This window comes from Vulpes vulpes, chromosome 1, assembly GCF_048418805.1.
Source record: "Vulpes vulpes isolate BD-2025 chromosome 1, VulVul3, whole genome shotgun sequence".
NCBI classification, from domain to species: domain Eukaryota; kingdom Metazoa; phylum Chordata; class Mammalia; order Carnivora; family Canidae; genus Vulpes; species Vulpes vulpes.
In genome coordinates this window covers 122,894,847-122,920,626 of record NC_132780.1, presented here as the reverse complement: position 1 = coordinate 122,920,626, position 25,780 = coordinate 122,894,847, and the positions used below count along the sequence as shown (strand labels likewise).

Genomic DNA, 25,780 nt, shown 5'->3' with positions numbered 1-25,780 from the left:
AATGTTCTAAAATTGTCTCTGTGATGGTTGCACACATTTTTAAATCTACTAAAAACTTTTTAATCGTATACTTTAATTGGATGAATTATATGGTATATAAATTATATCTTTTTTAATTTTAATTTTTATTTATGATAGTCACAGAATGAGAGAGAGAGAGAGAGAGAGGCAGAGACACAGGCAGAGGGAGAAGCAGGTTCCATGCACCGGGAGCCCGATGTGGGATTCCATCCCAGGTCTCCAGGATCACACCCTGGGCCAAAGGCAGGCGTTAAACCGCTGCGCCACCCAGGGATCCCTAAATTATATCTTAATAGAGGTTTTAGAAAAGAGAAAAACAGCAATTAAATGGAACACTTGGTTTTGGACTGGAACTTTTAGCAATAAAGGACATTTTGGGGATGACTGGGGAAACTGAATGTTGTCTGGGGATTAGATGTTAGCATATGTATCAGTGTTTCTTGATTTTGATAGTTGCATTTCAGTTATTCGGGAGAAAATGCTTGTTAGTAGGAAATGCAGACAAAAGTATTGATGGGTGATGGGGCATCACTGTAGGTAACTCATTCTCAAATGTCTGGAAAAAAGTATTTTTGCAACTTATTTGTGAGATTATTTTAAAACATAAATATATAATATATATGTATATATATTTCATAAAATAACTGATTTAATTTTAAAATCTGAGGCTAGGGATGGAATATTGTGCCCTGTGATTGCTAAGATTCTTAACCTGCCTATGGTGGGAATGGTGGTGGTGGTGGTGGTGGTGGTGGTGGTGGTGGTGGTAGTGGTCTTATTCTTCAGCAAGTTGCATTGGGCCTAACTAAGTTCTATAAGATTTCCAGCTGACATTGATTTGTATGGAATTTCTACTCTAAAGCAATAACATTGACTTTGAGAAAGAAAAGGTAAATACTATTTAACACAAAAGAGAAATAGTTGAAGAAATCAATTTATTTGAAAAGGAATGCTTTCTTGTTGTTACATTTATTAGCAGGGAACATTAATCAATAGCCAGTAGAAAATGTCAGACCACTTTTGGAACGTGCTGCTAAAAGCCTGTGAGCTCATCATCCTTGCTTTTGTCAGTCTGGTAACCAGTAAGTGTCAAAGTTGGATTTTGTCCAGGAAGGCCTTTGAATATTTTTAGGTGAATATAACTATTATCACCTACCCGCACCTAAAAGAGAAAAAAAAGAAAAAAACTAAAAAGAGATTCATTCAAATGCAACTTTGCCATGTAAAACTTTCTCAGACTTAAAGACTCACTGAAATAAGGTTTTCAAGAACAGTATTTCTTAGACTCTTGATTTTCATAAATCTATCACCTTATTTTATGATAAAGGGTAGGCTAAAGGCATGACAAGAGGCATAAGCCCTTTTTTTTTTCTTTTCTTTCTTTTCTTTTCTTTTCTTTTTTTTCTTTTTTTTCTTTTCTTTTCTTTTCTTTTCTTTTCTTTTCTTTTCTTTTCTTTTCTTTTCTTTTCTTCTTTTTTCTTATTATTTCCCACTTTGGGTACAAATGAAGGTGCATTTCATTTTCAAAGATGCACAATGCAAGAGAACAAAGGACAGTTTCTTTGTTGATTCTGTTTTCTGACTTCCAAATTGGAACACTTTATTTGCTACATGGTTTGAGAAGGGAGGAGGAAAATCAGAATTGTCCTAGAAAATTTGGGATGTTTGTTCCCATATCCCTATTAGAACCTACATTATAAATGCCCACTGATAGGACTGAGCAGGGACCAGAGGATGGACAGTCTAGTGTCCCTATAAAGTGAAGGGTTCTTGCTGGGAAGTCATTGGTATGAAAATTGAAATGGTAGTGTGGGCATGAATCTAGGACCTAGATAATCATGATAAGAATTTAAACTTTCATTTTTGGTTGGTACAATAAAAGTTTTGTCGTAGAATAATATTTGTTTACATTCTGATGTCCCTTCCTAGTTAACAAATACCATTTATCAAATGTTTACTACGATTTGTAGGCTATGATGAACATTTTATATACTTCTTACTATGGGCCTGAACAAAGGTAGAACCATGACAGTTTTACAGATGCAGAAAGCATCTGTGTAATTAGTAGAGATTAAGTAAATTTCCATAAGTCTCTCAGCTAATAGGTGACAGAATCAAAACCCACATCTAGACTCCAATATCAATGTTATTTTCACTCTATGGTGTAACCATTTTTTTTTCATGTAGGCTCCACACCCAGCATGGAGCCCAACGTGAGGCCTGAACTTATAACCTAAGATCAAGACCCAGGCTGAGATCAAGAGTTAGATGCTCCACCAACTGAGCCACTCAGATTCCCCTACTGTGTAAACTTTTAAAAGCATTTATTCTGTACTTAGAACAGGACATCAGCCTTTGCATACATTATTAGAAGCAGCACAGCCAGTAGTTCAGCATCAGATCACCTGGCTTCAAATCCTGCCTCTGCTCTTACAACTGTATGATATTTGTTAGTTGCTCCATCTCCCTGGGGCTCCATTTTCTCATCAGTAACACGAGGGAAATCATCACACTTAGCTCATAGATTTGTTGAGTGGATTCAAAGAGATAATACATGCCCAGCCCTAGGAACAGAGCCTGCCTGGCACGTTGAAAGTGCTCAGTAAATTTCTAGCTCATTTATTCCACACAACATCTGGCAAAGTAGGTTCTTATCTGCTTTGCACAGATAAGGGCCTTGAGGCTCAGAGAAGATGAAGGGCTGTGATCACACAGGCACTGACTAGTGACACAAATTGAACAGGGGATCAAACCCAGAACTACCTGACACCACAGGCTGCAGCCCTTCCATTCCACCACCTGCCTCTTGATAGATACTTGAGAAAGAGCACAGAAGGTCTCATCACCAGAAAGACCTTACATGTAGAGAACGGTTCAGAGCAGAGATCAACAGCTAGATGGCAGGAAGTAATGAGGGGACTGGAGTCCGCAGTTGTAATCCAGTATGAGAAAGTTAACCAGGCAAGTGGTCCTAAGGAATGAAATTTTCAAGTTTCTTGATGAGCTTTTTAGGAAATACGTGAGCTGGTTAATTTGTGAAATTTATGAACTTGGTCTAATTGTAAATTATTAAAACAATGATTCCAATTTTGATGCAATGTTTCTTGTCTTTGAACAAAATCATTTTTAAGTGGAAAACATTCTTTTTTAGCTGTGAAGAAAGCAGATTGAGAAAGGAGGAAACGATCGTGCCATTGCTTTCTGAGGATAAGGCGGGATCTCATTCATGTGCTCCACTTAATTTGTTGATGTAGCTATGAATTAAATTCTAAATTATCTTAAATGTTCCACTATTTTAAACTATACCTTCAGTGTCACAAATTGAATCCACTTACTTGAATTGCAAAAATTGTTTACATTGTGTTAATCAAAATGCTTATGTAAAAGACAAAAGTGGTTTCAACTATTTTCCCACCTTAAATGTATTTAAGTCATTCCTAAAATCCATCTAGTTTAGACACTTAGAATCATAAAGCTTTGAGTGGAGCATCTGGCTCAGCTCCAAGCCTGTGGGCAACTGAGATCTTCTCTCACTTTACACAAAAAGCGCTATGGCCACAAACTAAGCATGCTTGGAACTGTTATGAAATCTCTTTCTATACGATTTTTGACAAACGTAATTTGTAAATTGTAATTGTCATTTGGAAGGAGTCAACATAAGAGAGCTTTCTAAATTCATAGGAAACAGATGGTATAAATATACCATCATCTACCAAATTTGAGAGTCTACTATCACTCTCAATTTCATGCTAGGTAAGCACCTTCATTTAGGACAACTGGAAGGGACAAAAATGGTAGGGGCGACAGGAAGCATCACACCAAGTGAAAAATCCCATATCTTTCAGTGCCAAGGTGAACTCATCAAGGATGTTGAACTCTAACCTTAATGTAGTAATTTATTCCAGCCACCACTTGAGTTTTATACTCTACGGCTTCAAATTCTTGGTAAGTCTCATTTGTTTTTTCTTCAAGCTGAGGTTTAACCTTAAGAAGAGAAAAAGAGGAAACACGTTACCAAAGCTGTATGGGACTCCATTTGTGTGATTTACAAGTCCGGGAACCTTGTGTTTCTAAAGGTCCTTGAACATGGTAACGAGAGGTATTTTTGGTATTTCAAGGAAAAGAAACCATCTATCTTCAAAAAAATTACATGGGCTAATTAAAATGTTAAATTTTTCTGCTTTAGGCTGCATTTACATCAACTCAGCATGGTAATTTGGCAATATGGTAATGTTTTCACTAGTAAAGCTCTGATAATAAGTTTTAATAAAAATGGGAGGGAGAGCAATAATTACTACTTTGCTTCCACATTTTTTATTTGGAAATAATTTCAGACCCAAAGTTGCAAAAATAATATAGGGTACCTCAAGACCTTTGATTCAATCACATCTGCAATTTCCTTTGCCATGGGGGATAACACGTTTACAGGATTCAGAGATTGGGTTGTTGGCCACCAGTCTGTCTACCACAGAGGGATTATAAGCTTTGGTGCCAGCTTACCCGAACCAAGCATGACAAGGGACTGGAGAGTCTCAAATGCAGTCTATGAACTTTTACTAAATCTGCTGGTTTTCAGTATCAGTCCTTCATCCCTCCCTCGGCTGAGCCTGATATGCTAGTGTCCACTATGTTCTCTCTGACTCACTTTGTTAAGATAAGAGTACAGCTTGGAAGATAGCGAAAGGGAAGGATCTGGGGGCGGCCTCGTTGCTCCTCATACAGATCTGCCCTCGGTTCTCCTGGTGTTAGCCCTATGCCTCACTCTCATCTTCATATGTTTCTGGCATTGCTAGTGCTTGAGCCACTTCGAAATTCTGCACCATGAATCCATTTGCTGCTGGCTCATCTTTCCCTTCTGTGGCTGGGCTCCGTCTAGGTGGCCCAGTCATTTTCCATCATTCATTGGTTTTTCTGTCTTCCAAGGTTTGGTCAGTATCTCTGAGGTGGTGTTTGCCTATCTCCTGTTCTCTTCCTATTTGTGGTTTTGCGGCCTTTCTCTTCTAACCTTTTTCTGTCATCTAAAAGAAAGTAGATGTGTATGTTCGATATATCTTGTTTATTGGGAAATTGCCTCCCTTCCCTTAACTAAAGCATTTTTACGTGTTTCAGGTGGGCCTCTCGTGCATCTGGGTTCTCCCAAGGCCATTCAGTCCTTTCCATCAGTGGACAGATATACTGAATCCTTTTCTATTGGTGCTTTGGTTGGTGTACCAGAGCTGGTTTTCAAAGATGTAAACATTTTTCAACTCTTTGAGTTCTCAGACCATTTTAGAGGATGTAGCACCTCATGGACCACTATCCATTTCTCCTGTGACCTTCAGAATGGATGAGAAGAGTGTGATATTGCTTTCTTGAGGTGGAAAATGAAGATGGAAAGTGAGATGGAAAATGGAGCTTCAAAGTGGAGAAAGGAAGGAGACAAATCATGAGGGGGAAAAAACCCAAATGGAAAGAGGTAGGGTGCAGGAGAGAGGAGGAAAAGGTAGACAGAAGTGCAGAGAGAAATCGAGTAAGGAGAGTAGCCTTACTGTCCTATTGCTTCCCCTGTCTAATCCCTCTGAGCCAACACTGGGTACCAGTTAAGTTAGGAGCTGAGTTGGAAAGGGTTAATCTCCAAACCCAAAATTGTCTATTCAAATCTCATTTCACAAATGAGGGACCTGAGGCTGTGAGGAGAACATGACTGCTGAAGGCTGAAAAATTATTAATTACAGTAACCTAAGATTTTCAATCCCTTGTCTGATAGTGTAAGTATCTGATTTATCCGTTGCAATGACCTGTATTCCTTCTGGTTTCCAGTCTTTTGGTGATGGTGGTTTGGTTTTGTTTTTTACCAAATATCAGAAACTTTTATTTCTAACTGTCCTAAAAAATAGATCAAAATTTGTAACCTTTCTCCTGCATCTGTGCAGGCCACAAGTCCAGAATTTTCCATAAGAGAGCTGATTTCCAATGTTTTGGTTTGTTTTGGTAAGTGCACTGGCACTTGTTAGACTGTGTGCCATGATTTCAGGTTTACTGTACTTATTACCCCTCGCCTTGTTCTCTTTTCCCAGTGAAACAGTTTGGTGTTCTTCTAGTGTTGGGTGCTATGAATCTGGGGTGATGAGGTCTAAGCTGAGGGGCAAGAAGGAGGCATAATAGGAAGGAAATGGTCAGTGGATTTTCAGAAGGTAGCTTGGTGTTGAACACCCCTACCCCTGCCCAGGGATGGGTGCTGGGAGGATGGAGGCCAGCTGGGAGTGGTGGTCTGGGACCTGGTGGTACACAGACAGACCTTGAGCTGAACACAGTTGGCATTCACCTTCCTCAGTCTGTCATGCATGGTAGTGGCTGAGACGCTGGAAGAAACAGTGTGGGTTTGTCACTTGGGCCCCAGCCGGAGAAAGGATGCTACCAGAGAGGAGCAACTGGCACAATTACCCTAAAGCTGTTCAAGATATTTTTATTGTTGCAGAGCATGAATCTTGGTGAGTTGTTAGTTCTCTGGGATCTGAAGATTTGGGCCATGCTGCACCCAACACCTAGGCACTTTCCCCGTCTATAATCATTCTGCAGAAACACTGGGCTATGCGTAATTTAGAGAAGAATGGGTAGAAAGGTGATAGTGGCAACATGAGTTCAGCATACTTTGGGATGTTTTACAAAGTAAGGAAGGAGAGTTTGCATATAGCATGAAAGTAGAGTAGAGTTGATAAGTGACTTACAGACATTTGTCATCTATGTTTTGAAGGAAGGAGCATGTATGGGGCAAGGTACCTGGTATGCAAGAAATGATGGCACCCCACATAAGAGAGGAAGGGCAAGAGTCTTAGACTGGAGGGAAGAATGAGATCCAGCAGGGCATAAGGAAATTGGGAGTGTTCTTGTACCAGATGACTGCAGTCTTTTAAGAGAAGGACCTGAGATACTGGCTGGAGGGGCCATGGGGATGCGAGGGACTGAGAAACCAAGGAGAGAGGAGGTCCAGGTCCACTTCTCTGGGGTTTCTAGAAAAGGGCCAATAGGATGTGACTGAAAGGATGTTCTGGTAGCCCAAGGCTCCTGTTGGGGTTGTTTGCTGGCATGAATTCATAGATTTCTATTGAGTGAGTTTCTGTGGTTCTACAACTTCCTTAAGCAAAGTTCTCTGAACCTGGAGCAGAAGCTGAAGAGGAAGTGGTGACAGTGGGAGTGATCTCTAATTGAGGATTGCAATGCAAGAATTGCATGGGGTCAACAGCAATCAGGGGTGGAAGAGTTCATGAAGCCACCCATCATGGGTCCCGGCTGGATGAGTGCTCAAGTGGACCTAGGCATATTCTGATGATGAAGACAGGAGCATAAGTGCCTGAAAGATTGTGATGCAGCTGGATGGCAGGTTCTCTGGGTGTGGCGCAGTGGAGATGTGACTGATGAAGAGGCTGTGGTTGGACAGGAGAACACAAATGGGTGGGTGAGTGACAGCTGTGACATGCTAAGCTCCAAGGTGTGGTGTCCTTGATGGTATGCAGAGGAAGTGTTTGTATAGTGTTATGGTCTGTGTGTTTGCCAGGAATGGCATTCAGCAATTAGGTTTGACTTAGGTGTGTGTGTGTGTGTGTGTGTGTGTGTGTGCGTGTATACCTGCACATGCATAATAATAGACCTTACTCTAAAAATAATTATTGAAATAACAGTTCTTTCCTGCACATAAACATAGTCAGAATTCTCGTTCCAATTCTCAGGCCAAGTATAGCTCTTTATTTCCTTGAGCGTATCTCTTATCTTCTATTTTGTAAATGTCTCTGAAGGCAAGAATCATCTTGGTGTCCCTTCTGTCCCTACAGCAATTCACACAGTACTCTGTACATAATGTTTTCTGAATGAAGAAAGCAGGACTGTTTTTCTTCATGACACTTTACATTCCCACAAAAGAAAGAGGATAGAAGAGGATAGTAGGGACCCTCAACTAATACAGAGAATCCTGGGAAAGGAGAGTTTTTTCCATGTGTACTTGGGACCTAAGTACCATTTACATCCTTTAGTGATACATGATACACAATTATCCTTCAGTGTCTATTATCTTCAGGATGGGGATACTCCTTTTTTTCTTCCTTCAGAAATATTCAAGTCTTCTCAACCCCAAGCTCTTTGATTGATTTTCTTCTCTTTCTGACCTCATCCAACATCCCTTTCTTTTTGACATCAAATTCCTTAAACCTGCAGTTCTTATTTTATCTTTGTTACTTTCCCCTCTCTATGAGATGGTCTCCCCTTCCTTTCCTTCTCTCCCAAATGGAGTTTTTCCTTCAGTTGGCATTCCACTAAGAAGCTCTCTATTAAGGACAGGGAAAGCTGATAAACTTCATGTCCTCTAAGAATACCTGCATTTTATTTATTTATTTATTTATTTATTTATTTATTTTTAATACCTGCATTTTAACAGGTGATTTTAAAAAGTTTGAATACATAAAAAAATCAAAGAGATAAAATTACAAGGTGAATGACAGGTAGTGGTGGTCTTCCTTAGGACCACCTCAGATCATACTAAATGTATAACTACCAACACCTACTTATTTGCCTGGCTCTGACTGGGCACCTAACTAATTCTATAATCTTGGAGGTATTGATTATATTTCTTCACCTAAAGGTGGTTTTGGTAATACCTGCCTCTTGGGGTTGTTTGTGGGGAGATAAACTTTATCATTGATAGGTAAGTGCTTCCTAAACTGATCATTCCTCTGCCTTCTAATACGTAATTGGGAATTGTTCCCTAAGGTTTTCCTGTGAGAGTGGTGCCAAATGATAACTGGGAACTTAATACCCCAGGAGCTGAATTACTACACAGTAATTATTCACCTGAAAGTTAGGAGCTTTGATGGGCAATCTCTAATGTCCTTCCTGGTTACAGACCTACGATTTAAAAAATGTTCCTAACTGGAGATTGTTTTATTATTATGTTCCAGTTATCCTGACTTCTCTAAATGGACTGTAAATCCCTTGAGGGCAGGGGCCATGTCTTAAAGTCCTTATGCATCTTCTACAACATTTAGCACAATGCTGGACACCTTAGAGATATTCAAGAAATGATTTGCTGATATTCATTTCTCAAATTGATTTAAATCTGAGGCTTACTGCTTGCACAGATTAAGGCAACTTGCCATACCATGTATTCCCTCAACCCTCATGCTTTTCTATGTTCCTGCCACTGTACAGTGGAAAGGCAGAAGGTCAAAAATCTGAAGATAGTCTAGCTTCTTAACTAGGCAGATATTAATCTCTTTGAATCTCAGTTTGAAATCTTATGTGAGAAATGGACATGATGATTTCCTTCCCTGCTCCAGGGGTTATGAAGATCAAGGGAGAGGTCGCATGGAAGACAGGGCTTTTGAAACTTCAAAGCACCTTTCCCCAGTGATGGAGCTATTGTTTTTGTTTTTTTAAAAGATTTTATTTATTTATTCATGAGAGAGAGAGAGAGAGGCAGAAACACAGGCAGAGGGAGAAGCAGGCTCCATGCAGGGAGCCTGACATGGGACTCGATCCTGGGTCTCCAGGATCACACCCCAGGCCGAAGGCGGTGCTCAACCGCAGGGCCACCGGGTCTGCCCTGTAGCTATTGTTAATACCAAGCTCTCATTCTACCTCCTTGGCAGGGCTGGGGCCTGAGGTAAGCAGGAAGAAACACATTTTCAAATTAGTTTCATAATTTAAGATGTGGCTCACAGATGGATGTTTTTTTTAAACAATGCAAGGCCTTCTTATAGCTTCTTATTAAAAGAAAAATTATTCTTCTAACGAAGATAGGCTTTTTAAAAGTCATTAAAATTTTATGCATGCTCTCTATAAATGAAATCTCAGTTATTTCCCCATTTCCCTTACAACTCTGGTCCCTAGAGAGTCTCAGGGGGAGTTTCCAGGGTCACGGGGGAAGCAAAGATTTGAAGCAAATACCTGTGATGCCTCACCTATGCATGTTTCTTTCTTGTTTTCAAGTCATTGTTATGCACATCACCTTATGTAGTTCTTACAGCACTGAGATCAGCAGAGCAAGAAGGTGATCTTCATCTCATAAGTAGAATTGAGATTTTTTTTGCAGTGCTCTGCTTTTATTTATTTATTTATTTATTTATAAAAGATTTATCTATTTATTTTAGAGAGAGAGAGCAAGGGGAAGGACTTTAAAAGGAGAGGGAGAGACTCTTAAGCAGACTGTGTGCTGAGCTCAGAGCCTGACGTGACCTGAGCTGAAACCAAGAGTCAGAGGCTCAACCAACTGCACCACCAAGCACCCTCTGTGCTCTGCTTTTAGAAAGCCCATCTCCCATAGGCCTCTAGAATATCATGTATCTCCAGTCCTGTAGGCCACGAGGTTATGGACAGCAGCATAAACATCTCCTGGGAGCTGGTTAGAAATGCAGGCTCTCAGGCCCACCGTACCATATCTGCATTTGAACAAGGCCCTCAGGTAATTTATGTGTACATTGACGTTTGAGAAAACTGACCTGATACAGGAACTCAAATAAAGGTATTAATGACTCAATATTACCCATTAAAGAAAGAAAAGCTACAAAGTATATGTTTTTTTAAAAGAACTCTTTTTTTTTTTAATTTTTTTTTTATTTATGATAGTCACAGAGAGAGAGAGAGAGAGGCAGAGACATAGGCAGAGGGAGAAGCAGGCTCCATGCACCGGGAGCCTGATGTGGGATTCGATCCCGGGTCTCCAGGATCGCGCCCTGGGCCAAAGGCAAGCGCCAAACCACTGTGCCACCCAGGGATCCCTAAAAGAACTCTTGAAAGGGAAAGATTTATTCCCAAAGAATGTAGAATTCCAGGCATCCAATCTCTGGGGAGCACTCCAGAGCCCTAACATAGAGATCCTATCTCTTTCACTTACACAAGAAGTTGATCTTGTTGGCCAGAGTCATAGAATGAAGTTTCACAGGGAAAAAACAAGGAACGATACAAGAAAATAGGGGAACAATTTAAAAACCTAAAATAGTAACTTATATATATTTTCTTTTCATAAAATATGCAGTATAATAAAATTTTATCATATAGATGATAGCTAGTGAAACAACACTTAGAAAAATATATCAACTTACTAAAAACATTGAGTTCTGTTTTCACCATAATCAATTTTGGAATCACCATAGACTATGCCACTTCTCTTTCCTACTAGCTTAATCATCTTCTAAATATGAAGAGACTGAAATATTTTCTATTAGGCAAATTGGCAGGAAGTGTGTAAGAGGATTGTCTTCGCAATATTGTTCTTCCTTTAACCCATTTAAAAAAAATGTCCCTGCAGAGCCTGTGAAGTCTAGTTCGTCAAATTGTTAACAACTTCAGACTTTAATTACATGTTGGCTCCATTTGGTAAGATTAGAAGCTTCAACAGAAACTGAATTAGTAATCCTAGAATCATACATTGTAAGCCTATAAAGATGAGCCAATATAAATTTTTTTATTAATGGGGAAACTGAGGCTCAGAGAAGGGATGTTACTTGCTCAAGATCACTCTCATAGGATTATTAGAGGTTTCATCTGAAAAAGTTTTTAGTTGTAGGGAAGGCTGAACAAAACCACACATTTCCCAGTGTTCTGGTTTTCAAGTTGACCCACACGCTTAAGACGGCCCACCTAGGAACCAAGATATTGGATCAATCCTTTTCATGAGAGACATCAACTCACCTCATTAGCAATCTCCTGGACTTCTGGAGTGGCAGGTTTGGCTTCGGTTAAGCCTCCAGGCATCATTTTGGCTAATTGCTTCTTTGCTAGGCAGGATGCTGGAACTGAAGTGATCCAGTAAGCGTGGAGACTCTGGTTTTTAAAGAGGGTGTTGTTGCTCAAACAAGCTCCGCCTCCAGAAAGTTTTCTTTTTCACAAAGAGCAAAAAGGCACAAGGAAAATGAATATGTCTTGAAGCAAGCCATGGTGCTTCCTCAACAGAATATGCCATTAGGGGTTTGGGAGAATGAGGGTTGGATACAAATGGGTGTATCCAGGGAGCAACGTCGTCGCGGGGAGTCAGACTTCTCTGCATTCTCTTTGACAATGGTTTCATCCTGTTGCATCTGAGGAATGAAATCTGGAGCCACAACCAGAGTTTCCCAATGCTTTAAAACCTCCAATACAAAATTTTAGACTTTAAAGGTATATTTATTAATAACAACAAGGCCGATTGTTTAGAGTTTACTTGACTTTATAAAGAAAGTAAAAGGGTCTTTCTGGAGAACTCTGGTTGGATATTTGTATTTTCCTTTTTCTTTTTCCTTCCTTCCTTCCTTCCTTCCTTCCTTCCTTCCTTCCTTCCTTCTTCTTTTACATTTCTAGAACTGCAGAAAAATGCAAAGAATAAAACAAGAAGCACCTATATTTCTATCACCCAGATGTAAAACTTTTAACGTTTTATCTTACCTACTTCCCTTTTTTCTTTTTCTTTTCGTAGTTGTTTTTTAAGAAATATAATGTTACTAGCCTCTCATTCCCACTTCCCCCTAACTTTGCCCTCCACAGAGGTAAAATTCACTGTGGGTTTGGAATCCTTTTAGCCCACTTTATATATTTACTTAATGTGTTTTTAAAAATTTACTTACGTTGTATGCTAAACACATACTCTCTATATACTTTTTTCTGCTCAACATATTTTTGAGTTGAAACACAGATCAATCAAACTGATTTCCTTTAAAGTTATAGGATAACTTTAAAGGAAGATAAATCTATCATCTATTCTATCCGCTATATGCTATTCCACATTTTATATACTCATTCCCCTATTGATAAAGATTTGAATTATTTCTAGTTTTTTTACCCTTATCAATAATATTGCATTTTTTTCCTTTTGTACATGTGTGATGGCTTCTGCAGGGAAATTATCTAAAAGCAAAGTTGCTGTTTTATGTGAATATTTATCTGCCTTATTTTATTCAATTTTTGGAGTATATGACACACGATAAAAATGTTCAAAAGGAACGAAAGAGCTTATTTATTTATTTTTAAGAGTATATAATATAAGGAATTCTTCACCCACTCAATTCCATAGCCACCCTTTTATCCTCTAGAGACTACTGTCATGAACTTCTGTATCTTTTAGAGATATTCTTTACATGTACAAATATATAAATACTTAACTACACACATACATATGTGTGTATATACTTTTCTCCTATAAATGGTACAAATGGTATCCTACCACATAACCTATTATATACTTTGCTTTATCCCCAACAATATATTTTGGAAACTGTTTTATATTATTATATTCTACATTAATACTTTCATATTATAATTAATTAATATGTAATATATTTTATAAATTAGAAAGGTACTTTATTCTTGATAAAGTTTGGCAGATGCTTGACAAATATTTGGAGGTAGTAGGTGTCTTACTGGATAATCTAAGGAGTGCTATGCAGATGGATGTCCATGGAATGCCCTCATGCATGTACTGAGAAAAATAGCAACTGTGAATGACATAGTGCTCACTTAGGAGGCCACAATCATCTTAGCACTTAGCTCTGGCACAGATAATCCTTGACATCTTCTTGTGACCTTTCTAAGTCAGGTCCTCTCATATCCAGGCCTTCAACTTTTTTTCAAGGCCGCAGTCCATTTCTGCCTCTCTGTTTACCAACTAGTTCAGGTGATACTTATCTAATCTCCCCAGTGGTTAGGCATAGGGTAAGCAGCATATCTTCTGTTCTCTTTTTAGAGTCTATGCCTGTTACTCTCGGATATTCCCTGTTGATTCTCAAAAATTTATTTTAGAAGCAAAAAATGACCTAAAGCAAATACTACTTTTGTTTTTGAATTTCTACTGTAATATTCTAGCTTTTCTCAAGGTAGTATGGAAGAGTCACATACAAGGATGTGCAGAAAAGAAAAGCAGAACAATGAATATAAAAAAAAAGAACAATGAATGTTAACTAATTAACTAGTTAACTAATGTTAACTAGTTAATTAAATGCACATTTTTAAATACCTTTAAGATTGCTCTATTGGATATTGTTTTTGGTATCAATTGTTCTGGCTATCTTAATGGAACTGGACATTCTTGTATGTTTTATATGATGAGCTCATCTTCCACAGGAATGATCTTTATGGGAGGTTTCCCTTGTGGGAAGCTGGGTTGTGGGCTTTCCTATGAGGTGGTACTCTACTGGGCTACACAGGTTACACAGGCTCCAAAGTAGGTCTTATTTTGTTGTTGGCTTAGGACTCTTGAATCATGAAAATACTGAGAATTGTAGCTTATCTACAGCTTTTGACACAGACTCTGGGCTCTGGACTTCCCTAGCTATGTTTCCACCCATGACTGCATAAATGTTCACTCACTTACTATATATACACCCCATCATTTCCACTCCTAGGTATTTACCCAAGAGAAGTGAAAACATGTGTCCACAAAAAGACTTGTGTACAAATGTTCATAGCTGCATTATTCATAACAGCCCCAAACTGAAAGTGACCCAGATGTCAATCAACTGGTAAATAGATTAAACAATTGCATATCCATACTATAGAGTACTACTCAACAATAAAAAAGAACAAAATAGTAATATATTTAATAATATAGGTAATATAGGTTAAAAATAGCTCAAAGTGAAAAGAGGTCAAGTAGAAGAAGTCAAACACAAAAGACTATGTACTATATCATTCCATTTATATGAAACCCTAGAAAAGGCAAAATTATAGCGACAAAAACAGATCAGAGGTTGCTCTGGCTGGGGTAGGAGAAAGGAACTACTGCAAAGGGGCACAGGAAATGTTTCAGGAGACGGAACTATTCTGTATCTAGATTGTGGTCGTGGTTATGCAATGATATACAATTGCCAAAATTCATGAAATTGTACACTTAAAATTGGTAGACTTTATTGTATGTAAGTACATCCAAAAAAAAGCTGAGGTAAAGAAGCACTACCTTTTAAACACCTTGTTTATGTATCTCTTGGTCTTGCTTTTTTTTTTTTTTAAGATTTTATTTATTTGTTTATGAGAGACACACAGAGAGAGGCATAGGCAGAGGGAGAAGCAGGACTAGATCCCCAGACCCTGGGATCGCGCCCTGAGCTGAAGGCAGATGCTCAACCACTGAGCCACCCAGGTGTCCCTTTTGGTCTTGCTTTTATACTGCTTCCTCTATTATTTTCCATTAGAGTCTCAGCTACCACTGCATCAGCATGTTTCCTTAAAAATGGTTGTAAAGACCCATTTGAAGTGTGTGCCCAAAAGGAGGGCAAAGTTACTACTCCTCATTATCTTCATGGTGAGGGGGAAAGTAAGAGGTAAGGTTGATTGAAGATAGGTCATGGAAAACAGGTGAAAAATTTTATTCTTTTAGCAGAGCCCAAAGCATCCAGTACCATCAACACTCATGTAACTAGAAATCTCTCACTGCTCTACTCCAACTCCAAATGCAGGGCAAATGGCTACTTTCTCAAACTCAGTTTTGTCAATCTTTCCTCCCCAGAGCTACTGCAGTGGTTTTCAAATTGCCCTCAAGGGACTCTCAAGGTTTCTCAGAGCTCCCCCGGGGCCTAGAGGCCAGGGTGAGAGGAAATGGGGAGGGGCAAAGAGCAGTTAGCTACCCATAAAGGCTTTGCCTCTGCTCTTTGCTTCAACCAGAGTAGTGTGGCTAAGCATAGAGAAGAGGGAGTTGTGTATCTCCCACAATTCCTTTCAGAAGGAGTGCTCTATTCTCATGAAAGATTTTCCTTGTCCAGGCCTTTTGGGGAGAAAGCTGTGACTCTGTGGTCTGGGTGTTGGCTGGCATCTTGACTTGAGAAAAAGCAGTTTTTATTCTGCATTTAGAAAGAAGGGGAGACAGTTATGATGAGACCACTCTGTATGACTTTGAACCTCAAATCTGCAAAAAGTTGACTAAACTTGCAAAATGCTTGGCAGAAATGGATGTGTGTGTGTTTGTGGGGTGTGTGTGTGTGTGTGTGTGTGTGTATGAGGGAGCTCACTGTCAGAATTTCATCCCTGGATTGCTGTGTAGCAAAATTGAGTGGACAGCAGGGAATCAAGAGGATGAACCCTTAAGGCTCAGCCAAACTCCTGGGGAGGCATAGAGTTTCCTCCTCTCCAAACTGGATCTTTTTGACTGGGGAGTTCCTAGATCCCATCTGGGTTGCGTATATTTGGGGTTCCATGTGGGATTCTTTTTTTCCCTTTTTAAAAGTGAAGCATAATTTATGTGTAGCAAAATGTAAACATTTCCAGGGGATAGCTCAATAATATGTGCTTATATTTTTATAGTTGTATACAATTCCACAATGTTAGAAAATATTTTCGTCATCCCAGAAAGTTCCTTTATATCCCTTCCCAGTCACCACAGTCTGCTCAACCAGTAGCTTTCCAGTTTTTAAATTTTGTATAAATGGACTCATACAGTAGATTTTTTAAATTGAAATTTAATTTAGTTAACATGTATTATTAATTTTGGGGTAGAATTTAGTGATTCATCAGTTGCATATAACACCCAGTGCTCATTCCATCAAGTGCCCTCCTTGATGCCCATCACTCAGTCACCCCATTCTCCTTTCCACTTCCCCTCCAAGAACCCTCAGTTTGTTTCCTATGATTCAGAGTCTCTTGAGGTTTACCTCCCTGTTTTTATCTTATTTCATTTTTCCTTCCCTTCCCCTATGTTTATTTTTTTTTCTTCTTCAATTCCACATGTGAGTGAAATTTCAAATTGTAGGTATTCTTTTGTGTTTGGCTTCTTTTGCTCACCAAAATGTCTTTGACATTCACTTATGTTGCTTTTATCAAATAGCTTGCTCCTTTATTTCTGTATGGTATTCCACTGTATGAATATGCCATGTTTGTTCATTCTTCTGATGGGCTTTTGGGTTGTTTCTATTTTTGGCTATTTTGAATAAATCTTCCATAAACAAGTCATTTTTCTTGGATATATATCTGGGAGTGGAAATCCTGGGATATAAAAAAAGTATATGTTTAACTTTATTAGAAATTGCCAAATAATTTCCAGTATGGTTGTACCATTTTAAACTCTATCAACAATTCATGAGAGTCCTGGTTTCTCCGTTCACTTCAAAATTTGGTATTGTTATGTTGTCTTTTTAATTTTAGCCATTCCTGTGAATATATAGTGTATCTTGCTGTGATTTTAATTTGCATCTCCCTGATGAGTAATAATTTTTAGCAACTTTTCATGTGCTTATCAATCATTTGGATATTTTCTTATGTTTAAAGTTTTTATTTTAATTCCAATCAGTTAACATACAGTTTATATTAATTTCATGTGTACAATATAGTGACTCAAGAGTTCCATACATCACCCAGTGCTCATCACAAGTGCACTCTTAATACCTATCACCTATTTAAATCACCCCCACCTCCCTTCTTGTTAACCATTAGTTTGTTCTCCATAATTAAGAGTCTGTTTCTTGATGTATCTCTCCCTTTTTTCACTTTGCCCATTTGTTTTATTTCTTAATTCCACATATGAGTGAAATCATATGGTATTTGTCTTTCTCTGACTGACTTATTTTGCTTAGCATAATACTCTCTAGCTCCATCCATGTTGCAAATGGAAAAGTTTCATTCCTTTTTATGGCTGAATAATATTTCATTTTTATCCACATCTTAATTATCCACTCATCAGTCAGTGTACACTGGGCTGCATCCATATCTTTGCTATTGTAAATAATGCTGCAATAAACATAGGTGTGCATGTATCCCTTTAAATTAGTGTTTTTGTATTCTTTGGATAAATACCCAGTAGTATATTACTAGATTATAGGATAGTTTTTTTTTTTTTTTTTTTTAGCTTTTTGAGAAACTTCCATACTGTTTTCCAGAGTAGCTACAACAGTGTGCATTCCCACCAACAGTGCGTGAGGGTTCCTTTTTCTCCACATCCTTACCAACACCTGTTGTTCCCTTTGTTGTTAATTTTAGCCATTCTGACAAGTGTGATAGTCCCAATAGTTTATTTTTGTATGGAGATGTATCTAGAGAAAAGTTGGTATGCTGATGTCAAAGAGGTTTTTGTCTGTCCTTGTTGCAAATAAGTTTACTATGTAAATTTGGGCCTGTGCACTTATTGTTAAATGTCTTTTCCCCATCAGGGCTTGGTAAGCCAAAAGAAAGGGGAAAGACAGCAAACATTAGGTATCTGGCCAAGGAAGTCTAGATCCAAAGAATAAGACGTGTGAAAGGAAATAGCTTTCCTTCCAAATATGGTTGTTAGCTTTGTCCTTCTCTTGCCCTTAGGAATAATGTTCCTACTATGTAGGTCTGCTGTTGGTAAAGGGATTAAATGCCATGCTTGTAACCAGTTACATGGACTTAGGAAGTGCGATAGCCAAAATTGTGAGGCTCTCAGATTTCCACCCCTCCCCCAACCCCCTTAGGTATTATTGTACTCACCTATTTTCCCTGTCTTATCTATTAAAACTTACTCTTTCAATAGAATCTGCAAATCTTTTACAAAAAAGTATAGATGATTAACAAAAATCATCCATGAATACTGATATTTTGGCTGATGTAAGTGCTTTGAGATGAAGAAATATGATAGCGAAGCTTCATGCATGAGATGAACAAACACATTTTGGGAAGTAGAATGTTCATAGTGTCTATCGATCACTTCAGTTTGGTGATCACCTACCTTGTTTACACGTTAAAGCTAATGCTTCCTTGCTTCAAAAAGTTGTTCTGACTTTTTTAGACACCAATTGTCTCTTCTACCTCCATCCTTTCCAGGGACCCATCTCTATCCATTCCAATAGTCTAAAGTTGGCAAAAGCTGCTCACAAGGAAGGAGGTGGCTTTTTATTATGGAAAAAACAATGCTGGATTAAATAATTTTTGAGAATAGTTGAAAACTTAAAAAAAAAAAAAGTATCTAATTGTCCCCAGGTGTTTATATTTACTTAAATTTTCTCTGGATTATAAGCTCTATTTAAATATACAATTTAGTGATTGGCTAGTGTCTGAATTAAATCTTCTTTAATGGTTCTTTCAGCTTTGTTGAGGTATGACTGAAAAAATTGTAATATATTTAAAGCGTACATTGCAATTATTTGATATACATATACATAGTGAGAGAATTCTCACAGTTAATCAATACATCCACCTATCCGTCACCTCACATAGTTACCTTTGTGTGTGTGTCAACACTGACGTTATACTCCCTTAGCGAATCTCAATCATACAGTACAGAATTATCAACTATAGTCACCATGTTTTTCATTAGATCATCAGAGCTTACTCATACTGTAACTGAAAATTTATACCCTTTTACCACCTTTCTCTATTTTCTCCAACCCCAACCTCTGGAAACCATCATTAAAAAAAAAAAAAAGATTTATTTATTTATTTTAGAAAGAAGAGAATGGGAGAGAGGAAGAGGAGGGTAGAGGGCAGAGGGAGAGAGAAAGAGAGAATCTCAAGGAGACTCTCCACTGAGCGTGGAGCCAAACTCAAGGTCTGATCCCACAAGCGATAAGATCATGACCTAAGCCAAAATCAAGAGCTGTATACTTAGCCACCTGAGCCACCCAGGTGCCCCATTAGGCAACCATCATTTTTACTCTGTTTTTATGAGTTAGATTTTTTTTTTTTTTAGATTCCACATACAAATGATACAGTATTTGTCTTTCTCTGTCTGGATTATTTCATTTAACACCATACCCTCCAGATTCATCCATCCACGTGCTGGGTTTCCTCCTTTTTAAAGGCAGAATAAGATTCCTGTGTGTGTGTTTGTGCATTCACATTTTTTTGTCCATTCATTTGTCAACAGACACTTAGATTATGTCCATACTTTGGCTATTGTGAATATTACTTGCAATCAACATGAGAATATAGATATCTTTGAGATAGTGATTTGTTTTCTTTGGGTATATATCTAGAAGCTGGATTGCAGAATGATACGGTAGTTCTATTTTTAATTTCTTGAGGAACCTCCTACTGTTTTCCATAGTGGCTGCATCAGTTTACCTTCCTACCGACAGGAAGTTGGTAGAGGGTTCCTTTTCTTCACATCCTAGCCAGCATTTGTTATCTCTTATCTTTTTTCCCTCAGCTTTATTGAGATGTCATTGACAAATAATACTGTGTAAGTTTAAGGTCTGATGATTTGACATATGTACATAGTTCAAAATGAGTATCTCAATAAGGTTAATACAACCATCACTTCACATAGTAACTTCTTTTTTGTGGTGAAACTTTAAACATTTACTCTCTTAGCAACTGTCAAGTATACAATACAATATTATTAACTGTAGTCACTGTGCTGTAATTACATTCCCAGACCTTATTACTCTTATAACTGGAAGTTTTTACTTATTAACTACTTTGACCCATTTCTCTCATGATTCGTGATCTTGAATACCTTTTCAAGTACCTGCTGGCTATTTGTATGCCTTCTTTGGAAAAATGTTTATTCAGGTTATTTGCTGTTTTTAAAATGGGTTATTTGTTTTTTTGTTATTGAGTTGTTATGAGTTTCTTGTATATTTTGGACATTAGCTCCTTATTGGATGTGTGGTGTGCAAATATTTTCTCTAATTCCATAGTCTGCCTTCTTAATAATGGTTTCCCTTTCTGCACAGAAGCTTTTTAGTCTGATGCAGTCTTACTTGTTTATTTTTGCTTTTTTTACCTTTGATTTTGGTGTGAAATCCAAAAAATTAATCACTAAGACCAATGTCAAGGAATTTACCCCCTAAGTTTTCTTCTAGAAGTTTTACAGTTTCAGGTCTTATGTTCAAGTCTTTAACCCATTTTGGGTTGACTTTTATACATGATGTGAGATAGGGGTCCAATTTCATTCTTTTGCATGTGGTTCTCCAGTTTTTCCATCACCATTTATTGAAGAGACTATTCTTTTCCCATTGTGCATTTGTACTCCTTTGTCATAAATTAGTTGACCATGTACATCTGAAACTAATATTATACTGTATGTTAAATAACTAGAATTTAAATAAAAACTTAAAAAAATATTAACTATATATGTTTGAGTTTATTTCTGAGCTCTCTATTCTGTTCCATTGATCTGTGTGTCTGTTTTTATTCCAGTACATTACTGTTTTGATTGTTAGCCTTGCAATATAGTCTTTAATTAGGAAGTAGGATGCCTCCAGCTTCGTTCAAGATTGCTTTGGCAGTTAGGGGTCTTTTGTGGTTCCATATGAATTTTAGGATTAAAAAAAAACTGTGAGAAATGCCATTGGAATACTGATAGGGATTGCATTGAATCTGTAGATTACTTTGGGTAGTATGGGCATTTTAACAATATTAATTCTTCCAGTCTATGAAAACAGAGTATCTTTCCATTTGTGTCTTCCTCAATTTCTCTCATCAATGTTTTATAGTTTTTAGTGTGTAGATCTTTCACTTCCTTGGTTAAATCAATACCTAAGTATTTTATTCTGTATTGTTAATGGAATTGTTTTCTTAATTTCTCTTTCTGAGAGTTCATTGGTAGTGTATAGAAATGCAATTGATTTTTGTATATGATGTTAAGTCCTGCAACTTTTCTGTATTTATTTATTAATTGTAATACATTTTTGTTGGGATCTTTATTCTTTTTTTAAGATTTTATTTATTTATCTGAAAGAGAGAGAGAAAGAGAGAGCACAGTGATGAGTAGAGGGAGAGGGAGAAGCAGGCTCCCCACTGACCAGGGAGCCCAATGCAGGGCCCAGTCCAAGGACCCTGGGATCTTGACCTGAACCCAAGGAAGATGCTTAGCCAACTGAGCCATCCAGATACCCTAGAGTTTTCCCTATATATCATATTATCTACAAACAGATAATTTTACTTCTTCCATTACAATTTGGATGCTTTTTTTTTTCCTCCCCTAACTGCTTTGGCTAGGATTTCCAGGACTATATTGAATAAAAGTGGTAAGAGGGGACACCCTTGTCTTATTCCTGATCTTAGTGGAAAAGCTTTCAGCTTTTCACTATTAAGTATGATGTTAAATGATTATCATTAATAGAGCTGAATCTTATTCTTTTAAAAGCAGAAGGTACATATGAAAGCATTTAAAAAGATTTTATTTATTTATTTAAGAGGAAAAGTGAGAGAGATCATGAGCAGGAGGGAAGGGCAGAGGGAGAAGCAGACTGCCTGCTGAGCAGGAAGCCCGATGTAGGATTTGATCCCAGGACCTGAGCTGAAGGCAGACATTTAACCACTGAGCTACTCAGGGGCCCTATGAAAGCATTTCTTAATCAATCACATCATAGTTAGTTATTGGGTTCATGGCATTCTAGCTTCTTGGAGTTTCCTGCATGTCCCTGACTTCTCTGCCCATGGAAAATTTTTGAAACTGCAAGAAAAATCTTTCTGCTGCAAAATGTAACAAAAATTCTAGCCAGACAAGGCAAGAAAAAAAAATTCTGCCCACAGAGGGCCCTTGCTCTCCATTGGTGGTAGTTGCCAGTAATGAGCAGGGAGTGAGGCCCCCCAAGAGTTCCCCTGTAGAGAGTGAGATGGAGTCATTAAGGTCATGCAGGGGCCTGTGTCAAGCAATGACTCAAGCAGCTAAGGGCACTGCAGCTACACCATATAGCAGAGTCCAGCATCAGCTAATGACACTCAGAACTGATAACCAGCAGAAATGGAGGAGATCTGCAAAGGCCCAAGATTGATTAAATCCTTTTTTTTTTTTAAGATTTTTATCTGTTTATTCATGAGAGACAGAGAGAGAGAGAGAGAGAGAGAGAGAGAGGCAGAGACCCAGGCAGAGAGAGAAGCAGGCTCCATGCAGAGACCCGGAGGGGGGACTTGATCCTGGGTCCCCAGGATCACGCCCTGGGCTGAAGGCAGGCGCTAAATCGCGGAGCCACCCAGGGATCCCCTGATTAAATTCTTTTAAAAAGAGAGGATTTTTGCAAATCAGACTCCTTAGACACTGACCCTTCCGTGTCAGAGCTCTTTAGAAAGGGAGCTGCCACTGAACGCTCCGCCTGCTTAATCTCGAAAAAGAACAGAGTTTTTCCATTACTTGAACATAATAAGCAGCAAGTGCCCAGAGCTGATCCATACCGGACTGAGGCTTTCTGTCACCTGCATGTTCACAGACTGACTTCGCCATTGGGTTGTTAACTTCCTACCCGCTGTTCTATCTTGTTGGTTGTGTGACTGGTCTTATGCTTTGCTTTGTGGGACACATAAAAAGCCAAGTTAAACGTGGTGAAATCTCATTGAGTTTAGAATCCTGAACCTGCTTTATCACTATGTTAACTTTGCTTTGTGACTAAATAAAGCTGATATCGTGGAAAGGCATCATGTGTGTGCCTTCATAGTGTGTTCATGACGTTCCCAAAAGGTGTTCTGAACTTAGTGAATTAAAGGTGAGTACGTTGCAGTGGATTAAGGATGAAGAAGCACTAGGGGTAGGGTAGGGATGGGGATATTAGGTGGTTTTTAACCCATATTTGCTTTATGGTCCTTGACTTGGCTAACTTCAGAAAGGCTTATACAGGTGTGCTGAGACTGAAGGTGGGACTAACATACTTAAAGCCAACAAGTCTGGTGCCATGCTGGCCCCAGGGTACCCCTCTTTGTGCCAGGACACCAGGTGAGGTAGGGAACATAGTTTGGAGGGTTGTAGAAACAACAATTTATTCTTGTCATCCTTCAAGAATAAATCTTTCAGGAACCCACAGTTTTTCTCAATTCAAAAATGAGTGTAACATCAATCATTGTCCTTCTCCTTCTCCACAGGATAAAGGAACTGGTGATCTCAACAATCCCAGTGGCTTTTGGGTACTCGCAAAACAATGCCAAAAAGCTTGTATGACCTCAGGGATCATTCAAACTTTTGCTCAGTAGCCTGGTCTATGAGTTGGGTTGCACGTTTGCCCTTTGAGTGGAGAGGGAAGTAAATTGTAGGGGTCTACCCACCTTGGATACTCATCAAATGAACTGGCAATACTGGAATTGGCTCAGTCAATTTTTATGACTAATAATAAATGCCAGGGTGGAGTAACATTAAGCAATCAATGTTTCTGCACCTCTCCCTAGGGAGAAAATTCTGCCCCTGCCCAAACACACTGGGATCACAGGCATCTGACTTTGCGTCAGTTTACACCATGGAAAAAAATTGACACATGCATAACATGGGGCCATGTTCTCAAAGGATTCTTGGGAAATGTTAATTTATGAGTTTGGCTTTGTGCATTGTGTTGCTGGATTCAACTTAGGAGTACTTCCCAACTATGGTCTGAATCCCCTGGCATACTTCCTGAGTGAGCCCCTTCCCACATTTATTAAATTAACATTCTATGGTGGTGAGCCCTAGAATCTGCATTTTAAAGAAGCTCCCTAGATGATTCTTGTGTGTACTGAATTTAGAGGCCTAGCAACTTATAATGTTGGTGTCCTAAGTTTATAGATGCGTAAGGGAGGTGGAACGTTAGATATCTGGAAAAGCAGTTCATTGCTAGATGGCAGCCAGTTTTGCAAAGAGAAAACAAATGAAAACAGCCCAAGGGAAAAATTAAAGCAAATGTTGGTAACATGTAATATTCATATCAAATTACCTGCATAGGTTTTGAGTTCATGTTGTAGAATATCCAGTGGGGGACATGTCATGCGCCAGTACTCAGAAGTGTTTGTCTTAGCCCAGTGACCATGCCCCCAGTTGTAGCTGAGGATTCTGTGACTGGGTAGGTGGAGCTCTTTAATCAGAAGGGGAGAGATGAGAGTTACCACACAACCACATCATTGATTAAAAACGAAACTAATCAATAGTTCTCCACCACCTGTGCAGTCCCTTTGCCTTCTGTGTCATTTCCATTTGTCTTTTGTGCCCTATAGGTAACCAGTGTGTGGCTGGACCAGCCCTGTGGTTCTTTTTCTTTTTCTTTTTTTCAGCCATTGGTTGTCATTATGATGCAAGACACCCTCAGCAACGACTATCAGGAAACTTGAAGGGGGAGGGATATACTGTTTACATGTTCTGGAAATTATATGACACATGGGGGGCCACACAGCAGTCACAGGTAGAGAAGTAGAGACGGAGCATGAGAGAGTGCAAGCACGCACCTGGGGTTCTGCTGTTATTAAGGTCGAGGGTGAGGTTTTGCAGGGTCATCCTTTATTGGTGAATTCAAGTCATAAGAGCAGGAATTTAAAGTGTGGTAAGAGAAGAAATAAACAGCTCAAATGCTCAGTTGTTGAAACCAACCAAGATCTCTATAACAGAGGAGCCCTGCTGGCAGAGAAGGGTGGGAGGAGTGGCCTGAGTCTTTACCTAGTCCTGCGCTGGCCAGGAGTTTATTCAAGATCGCCATCTTTGAAATGGATGCTTTGAAGTGGATGCCCCAGCAATCAAAGCTTCTGTTAGGTAATTGCATTACAAAAAAGAAAAACCTCCTTTCGAGACTTACACTACACCATTTTAACCTTTCTGGTGCTCCTGTTCCCTTGCACAGAGCCAGCCACCCTGGGTAAAAAGGGAAGGCGGTGGTAAACTTTAAAACTTTTATGTTACATTGACTGATATTTGGAAATACTATATTCTTATAGAGGGACCTTATAAAGACTGTACTAGAATATAAGCAATACCAACCTTATAAGTAAGTAAATGAGGTCTTGGCATAATACTTCTGAGATCCTATAAAATCTGTGCCCATTGCACAGAAACCCTGGGGTGATATGGCTAGGAACCACTCAAATATACTGGCAGTTATGATTTCACAATGTCTCTCAAATTCACTCTTCCTTGCTGTTCCGCGGGTGCCACTCCATCAAAGCTTTCATCACATCTTTACCAGATTATTGCTACAGTTCCTGGCTGGAT

At 38.7% G+C, this 25,780-nt stretch overlaps 1 protein-coding gene across 1 annotated transcript; it reads right to left on the bottom strand.

The window, feature by feature from the left end:
- Positions 1-937: 937 nt before the first annotated feature.
- Positions 938-11,867, bottom strand: CSTA (cystatin A). The gene is made up of 3 exons (XM_025990637.2): positions 11,680-11,867; positions 3,904-4,005; positions 938-1,183 (listed from the first exon to the last, which is right to left on the bottom strand). Exons 1-3 carry the CDS (start codon positions 11,743-11,745, stop codon positions 1,055-1,057), a joined length of 297 nt encoding a protein of 98 aa, XP_025846422.1. The 5' UTR covers positions 11,746-11,867; the 3' UTR covers positions 938-1,054.
- Positions 11,868-25,780: the final 13,913 nt, after the last annotated feature.